General features: G+C 41.9%; 1 protein-coding gene across 2 annotated transcripts in view; it reads right to left on the bottom strand.

Annotated features, from left to right (window-relative positions):
* The window catches only part of EIF2AK2 (eukaryotic translation initiation factor 2-alpha kinase 2), a 61,286-nt gene that overhangs the window by 17,772 nt on the left and 35,481 nt on the right, over positions 1-8,033 (bottom strand). For both annotated transcript variants that reach the window (XM_011967632.1, XM_011967633.1), the window contains 2 exons: positions 6,006-6,164; positions 3,826-4,006 (listed from right to left, as the gene is read on the bottom strand). In XM_011967632.1, coding sequence (XP_011823022.1) covers positions 3,826-4,006; positions 6,006-6,164 — 340 coding nt within the window. The remainder of the gene's footprint in view (positions 1-3,825; positions 4,007-6,005; positions 6,165-8,033) is intronic.

Below are 8,033 nucleotides of genomic sequence, written 5' to 3'. Positions count from 1 at the left end.
CTCCCAAAGTACTAAGATTACAGGCATGAGCCACCATGCCCAGGTCATAGGAGGTACTGACCAATATTCTTTTTGTTTGTTTTTGAGATGGGGTCTCATTTTGTCATCCAGGATGGATTGCAGTGGCATGATCATGGCTCACTGCAGCCTCAACTTCCTCGGCTCAAGCGATCCTCCCACCTCAGCCTCCCAAGTAGCTGGGACCACAGGCCACCACACCCAGTATACTGACCAATATTCTAAAGACCATAAAAACAGGAAGGTAGTTGATGAGAAAATCAATATTTTGCTATTTTTGAAAAGGCTGGACTTTTAGTACAATGTTAGGCTATACGCACAGACTCTATGGGATAATGCACTTATAAGAGGGTCTACCTAGTAAGTACCTGAGAGGGAAGAGACCACAAGCCCAGGGAAGGCTGAAGGAGGAGCTTCTGAGAAGCCAGCCTGAGATGATGGCTCATGCAGCAATTAGCAGTTGGATTAGAATTCAATTAACAGTCTGATTGGAGCCTAACACCAATAATACAGATGGAAAGCTGTAGACAGATGTGAGGTGGATGTGGAGAGAAAATATTCCTATGCTATGTTCAAGTTGCAGTGTAAGAATATGCTGGGATTGCAAGTGGAACTGCTAGTCCCACATAAGGCTATCACCTGACTCTAAGAAAGAGAAAATTGAATGTATGAAGCCATGTAAATATCTAAGCTGGATGAGGCTATCTAGTAAAAATATCAGATCACTTTTTATAGTTCATTAAAAAGAAAAAGTGGGCCAGGCGAAGTGACTCATGCTTGTAATCCCAGCACTTTGGGAGGCTGAAGCGGGCAGATCGCATGAGCCCCGAAGTTCAAGGCCAACCTTGTCAACATGGTGAAACCCTGTCTCTACTAAAAATACAAAAACTTAGCCAGGTGTGGTGGCCTGGAATCCCAGCTACTTGGGAGGCTGAGGCAGGAGAATTGCTTGAACCCGGGAGACAGAAGTTGCAGTGAGCTGAGATCACTCCACTGCCACTCATGTCTACAATCCCAACATTTTGGGAGGCCAAGGTTGGCAGATCACTTGAGCTCAGGAGTTCAAGACTTGCCTGGGCGACATGGCGAAATCCTGTCTCTACAAAATATCAAAAAATAGCCCGGCTTGGTAGCCTGTGCCTGTAGTCCCAGCTATGTGGGGGGCTGAGGTTGGAGGATTGCTTGAGCCTAGGAGGTTGAGGCTGCAGCGAGCTGAGATCATGCAACTGCACTCCTGCCTAGGCAACAAACAGAGCGAGACCTTGTCTCAAAAAAACAAAAAACAAAATAAATAAAAACAATAATGTCACATTTTGTCTAATCAGTTATAATATGACTAGACAAAATATAGGGTTGTAGAGCATAAAAAGGGGTACAAACTTCACATAGGAGGCACAGGAACAGGCTGATGCTCAGGCTGAAGATGACCAGAGCCTGGGCTTTAGGAGACTGAACATTTTAGAGAGAAGCAGCCTTGGATAAGAAGTCCTCACTCCAGAAACCCCTATGTCCCTTCTCAGTGCCTTTGGTCTAGTTCCTAAGATTCCAACAGAAAGTGGTTAAACACTTGGAGACTTTTGTAAGAGGGGCCGCATTGGGTAAAGACCATTTCCTGGCAAAACTACCTACAGCTACTGTTTTGCAAAGAATAACCCAAAAGGTGTACATCTTCATTGTATCTTTTCTTAAAGGAGATAAATCAACAACTGTAGTAGTGAGAGCTAGAAAAGTTATAGAAGATGAAAGAAGTCTCAATATCAAAGCTTCAGGCTGGGTGCAGTGGAGCACACCTGGAAAGCCAGCACTTTCGGAGGCTGAGGCAGGACGATCGCTTTGAGTCTAAAAGTTTGAGACTGGCCTCGGCAACATGGTGAGACCCTGTCTCTACAAAAACACAAAAAAATTAGCCAGGTGTGGTGGTGCACACTTGTGGTCCCAGCTACTCAGGAGGTTGAGGTGGGAGGACTGTTTGAGCCCAGGAGGTCAAGGCTATAACGAGCCGTGATCGTGCCACTGCACTCTAGCCTGGGCAAAAGAGCAAGACCTTGTCTCAAAAAAAAAAAAAAAAAAAAAAAATTAAAAATTTAAGAATAATAATAAAGTCTGACCCTTGAGCAACCGCAGCAAGAGCAAAAATTCTCTGCAAATATACACAAGAAAAGATCAGTCCATGACACAGGGTACATACAGTGCAGGGCATAATTGGTAGGTAAGTGGGTAGGCGCCAGTCAGAATTTTGCTAATTCATTCTGAGGACGAGGAACTTAATGCCTACACTTCTGCATTTATTTGCAAATTATTGTATATAGAAATAATTGTGCTTATTTGTTATTTAACTATATGTATGATTTATCCCAAAGTGAAAGCATGACCAACTCTACATTTATCCTTTTTAAATAGTCCTGACAATGCTCCAACTTCAAATAATAACTTCAGGTATTGTAGAATAGACATACTGGAACCAGGCAGACTCAAAACACCAATGCATCAGACATCCAGCCCCTGGGCAGACCACGGAAGTAATACCTTTTAAGGACTACTCATTCCTATCTGAGCCCAATAACAACTGTATATATGGGCACTTATTTCTCTCAAGGAATTTTTTGTTTCATTCCTTATTCCTGGCTGTTTTAGAGGGGTGGGGTAAGCAGTTAGTCACATAAATGAGGTACTTCTGCCTAGAACAGGAAAAGGCAGTTCCAGAGTGGAAAGGCTCAGTAAAGGAATTACAAGCAAAGGGGACAGGCAGAAGTGTATATTCCATAAGAGAAAAGAGCATGAGCAAAGGTCCAGGGACAGGATTCAGGATGGCCAGCTTGTGACAGGCTAGGCAAGTCACAGGGAATAGGGAATGGAAGAAAGGCTGTGAAGGGCTGCTCTGCCTCTTACCTTCTGTCATTCTGATGAGAAGTAAAAATAGGGAAACTCCTTGTCCAGACCATAAAAGCCAGAGGAAAATGAAAATACTAAGGGATGATACACTTTCCCAGTCTGGGATTACTGCAACTTTCCAATCATGGGGTCGAAATGTTTAACCAAGACAATATTAGACTCTGGACCCAGTAGCTGTGACAGCCCTCAAGAGTAATGACTGAGAGATTAGGGAATCATAGTCCTAAAGCCACAGTCAGCAGAGTCCCCTCTGCCTCTCGAATAAGCCTGAGTCACTTAGAGGAGGCAGGAGGAGCAGGGACAGAGCAGTCAGTTGGCTGTGCCAGTCACAGTAATCATTTGCATGGAAATGTTCAGATATCATTTTCTCGTAACTACCAATCAACCACTATTCTAAAACTAGAGAAAAAATATATCTATCTTATTTTATGTGTGTGTGTGTGTGTATATATATATATGTGTGTATATATATGTGTGTGTGTGTATATATATATGTGTGTGTATACACACACACACACATTTATTTATTTATTTATTTTGTTTGTTTGTTTTTTTTTTGAGACAAGTCTTACTCTTCACTTAGGCTGGAGTGCGGTGGAGCAATCTTGGCTCACTGCAACCTCCCCTCCCAGGTTCAAGTGATTCTCCTGCCTCAGCCTCCCGAGTAGCTGGGATTACAGGTGCACACCATCATGCCCAGCTAATTTTTGTATTTTTAGTAGAGACAGAGTTTCACCATGTTGGCTAGGCTGGTTTCAAACTCATGACCTCAGGTAATCTGCCTGCCTCAGCCTCCCAAAGTGCTGGGATTACAGGCGTGAGTCACTGTGCCCTGCTGAGAAGATATATTTTAAAATTACTAAATTATATATATATATATATGTATCAATTAATAAAGTACATTTTCCCACTTACCTTAAGATCTCTATGAATTATATTTTTTGAATGTATATAATCCAACCCTTTTGTTATTTGTTCAAAGAGTTCCAAAGCCAAAACTTTGTCTAGTTTCTTGCCTCTTCTATTTTCAAGCCATTTCTCCAATGTCCCTTCTTCACAGAATTCCATTTGGATGAAAAGGCACTTAGTCTTTGATCTGGGTATAAAATTCCTAGTATGTTAAAGGTAACAATAAATATAAATTTATAAAAAATACATAACTTTTTAAAAGCTTATACCTTATCTTAAGAACCCCAAAACATGTCTCAAAATAGAAATCTAAATACAATAAACAAATTTGAATCAAAATATAATAGGCCATTTCTTATTTCAATCATAAGTTCCCAGATGTCCAGAGCTTTATTTGTTTAGCTAATTTATAAAATATGAGCCGGGCCGGGCACGGTGGCTCACACCTATAATCCTAGCACTTTGGGAGGCCGAGACTGGTGGATTGCTTGAGCTCAGGAGTTTGAGATCAGCCTGGGAAGCAGGGCAAAACCCCATCTCTACTAAAAATACAAAAATTAGCTGGGTGTGGTGGCATGGCACCTGTAGTCTCAGCTACTCAGGAGGATGAGGCACAAGAGTCATTTGAACCCAGAAGGCAGAGGTTGCAGTGAGCTGAGATCGCGCCATTGAGCTCTGGCATGAGCGACAGAGTAAGACTCTGTCTCAAAAAGAAAAAAGAAGATGCCGGGCACAGTGGTTCATGCCTGTAATCCCAGCACTTTGGGAGGCCGAGGCTGGTGGATCATGAGGTCAGGAGATCGAGACCATCCTGGTTAACACGGTGAAACCCCGTCTCTACTAAAAAATACAAAAAATTAGCCGGGTATGGTGGCGGGCGCCTGTAGTCCCAGCTACTTGGGAGGCTGAGGCAGGAGAATGGCGTGAACCCAGGAGGCAGAGCTTGCAGTGAACCAAGATTTCGCAACTGCATTCGAGCCACCCATTCTTTATTGCTGAAGATCTGCAATCACCTTTGCTAACAGATAGAAATAGGAACACGAATACAATAGAGTTGCAGGAAACTAAATTTCATTATTATATAAAGTAATTTTGAAACCTTTTAATTCACCCTCCATCTACTGATCATGAAAAGCACCTAGAGATGAGAAAATGAGTTAGACACTATCCTTGCCATCATGGGGATAATAGTTTAATAGGACAGAGTAAAGAGAAAGCAAACCTAAAACAATAGGAAAGGTACTACTCTAGGAGAAGTGCCAACAAATTACTAAGAGATATAAATTGGAGGATTGATTTCTTTCTTTTTTTTTTTTTTGCTAACCATGTTCTTTTTTTTTTTTTCTGAATTAAGTTAGCCTCAATATTCATTTATATTCTTTGTATATATGTTGGCTTGAAAACAGGAAGAGGTAGCCAAGAATTTGCTGAAAACTAAAGTCCTGTATGCTGATGGTCAATAACTCCTGAACTGACGGTAAAGTTCTCAGTTACACGACATGGAGATGGAGGTGGGGCAGGAGAAAATGAAAGAACAGGACCCCATTGGCCTCAGGATTTTAGTGAGAGGACTGTTCCCATAACAGGTTGGGTGACTTTCAAAGACAGACGCCAGCTCTTTAGGATCTCCAGTTGTTTGGCAGTGGCTTAACTGACATGAAACATGAGGGTGCCCCCATCTCACTTTGTGGTCTTAAAAATATGTTCACTGCCCACCCCCCCAGCATAAGTGGTATAGTTACATTCCAAAGAGAACCTTTCACTGCACCACACCAATCACAGCCTAAGAAAGGGACAGAAAAGTGTTGGTAGCTGAGGAAGGAGCCCCTAGATGCAGCATCTATATGTTAAAACTCTCTTCACAAGACTACACTACAGCCTGCACTGAAGCTGGCACGTGAACAAGGCTCTCCATTAAACAATGGAGTCAGGAAAGCTGAACCTGAGATTTTGAAGACAGGTGAGGATGTAACAAAGGGTTATGAGAGCAAGTGTGCAGCAAGAGGAGGAACAAGAAAGAGATTTTCACTTTGTCCTTACCTGTGGAACGGAGAGATAACAGTGTCTCTCAGAGGGAATTGTGATTATTAATTGTGATAATTAATGGCCTTATCCAGTGGCCCACACATAGTAAATAACAATTTCCTTCCATCCTATTATGGCTATGAGAATTTGTTTTTAGTTACCTTAAACTATTTTTTTGGCTCTCAGGATCCAAATCAGAGCTCTCAGGATCATAAGCACTGATCTCAGGATCATAATCAAGTCCATCCCAACAGCCATAGTAGTGAACAATATTTACATGATCAAGTTTTGCCAATGCTTTTACTTCACGCTCTGCCTTCCTAGTTAAAAGGAACAGGGAACATGGCAGTGTCAGTGTACATCCCACATAACAACCACAAAACACCTCATGTAACAGACAACTGTCTACATTCCTTTATTAAACCATTGCTGTGGTTCTTACACAGTTTTAGAATGGAAGCCAGGACATTCAAAAGGAAAAAGTAAACATACTGCAAAAAAAAAACACAGCTGTTCTCACTCTCAAGATAAAATAAATGGCAGCATCTGGGCACAGTGGTTCATGCCTGTAATCCCAGCACTTTGGGAGGCCAAGGTGGGTGGATCACGAGGTCAGGAGTTCAAGATCAGCCTGACCAACATGGTGAAACCCATCTCTATTAAAAATACAAAAAAATTAGCTGGGCACAGTGGTGCACGTCTGTAATCCCAGCTACTTGGGAGGCTGAGGCAGAAGAATCGCTTGAACCCGGGAGGCGGAGGTTGCAGTGAGTCAAGATCACACCACTGCACTCCAACCTGGGTGACAGAGCAAGACTGTGTCTCAAAATAAATAAATAAAAGGCAGCGACTTAATGCCAAACATCAGAGAATTTAAAAATCTTCTTTAGCACTCTTGAAATGCCAGTGATGCCATTTTAATTAATTAATTAATTAATTTTATTGAGATGGGGTCTTGCTCTGTCACCCACGTTGGAGTGCAGTGGCACGACCTTGGCTCATTGCAGCCTCAGCCTCCTATCCTCAAGCAGTCCTCCCACCTCAGTCTCCTGAGTAGCTGGGACCACAGGAGCACACCACCAGACCCATCTAATTTTTTCTATTTTCTGTAGAGATGGGGTTTTGCCATGCTGCCCATGCTGGTCTCAAACTCCTGGGCTCCAGCAATCCACTCGCCTCAGCCTCCCAAAGTGCTGGGATTGCAAGCATGAGCCACTGGACCCAGCTGATGCAATTTTTCATAGCTAAATCATACATTATTTTGCTTAGACTTGTGTTAAAATCTTTGGATTTCACAAGCAAATCACGTTGAGGCAGCAAGGCTAAGTAACACAGGCAGCGTGAAGTACCTAATTCAGGATTTTCAATGTGTGGCAAATATACACAAAGAGGATAACTTATGCAGAGAAAGTGAGATGGTGGGAGGCTTTATAGGGATGTGTTGCCAAGACCTAAGACAATTTCATGCTAAATGCAGTAAATAAATTGGAGATTTCAAAGATGAGGAAGGATAATCAAACATTTTACGATTTTATTTTTTAACACAAGAAGTTCTAAACTATATGACATAAAATTTGCAAAAATAAAAAAAATACTGATACTTTGACAATCCTAAAATAATCTGTTATTATTTTAGATTCTTTCTTTTTTTTTTTTTTTTAAGACAGGGTCTCACTCTGTCACCCAGGCTGGAGTACAGTGGTGATCCTGGCTCATTGCAACCTGCACCCCTATGGCTCAAGCGATCCTCCCACCTCAGTCTCCCAAGTAGCTACGACCACAGGCACACACCACCACACTTGGCTAGTTTTTATATTTTTTTTGTAGAGACAGGGTTTTGCCATGTTGCCCAGGTTGGTCTTATACTCCTGACCTCAAGTGATCCGCCAGCCTTGGCCTCTCAAAGTGCTGGGATTACAGGCATGAGCCACTGCGCCCAGCCATGAACACACCACTGCACTACAGCCTGGGTGACAGAGTGAGACTCTATCTCCAAAAAAAGAAAAAAAAAAAAAGAATGTTACTCAAATTATGGATTTATATCCAAGAAGATATAAATCATGGTGTCATTCAATTAACAATGAAAAATTAGAACAAACAAAATATTCGGCAGTAAAGAAATGAGTAAATATATTTTTTTCTGTCCCCTGATCAATGGCTATTTTGCAGCCATTAAAAATAACTGGCTG

The sequence above is a fragment of the Mandrillus leucophaeus genome, unplaced genomic scaffold, assembly GCF_000951045.1.
Source record: "Mandrillus leucophaeus isolate KB7577 unplaced genomic scaffold, Mleu.le_1.0 Scaffold805, whole genome shotgun sequence".
Taxonomy (NCBI): domain Eukaryota; kingdom Metazoa; phylum Chordata; class Mammalia; order Primates; family Cercopithecidae; genus Mandrillus; species Mandrillus leucophaeus.
This window is presented reverse-complemented; position numbering and strand designations above follow the sequence as displayed.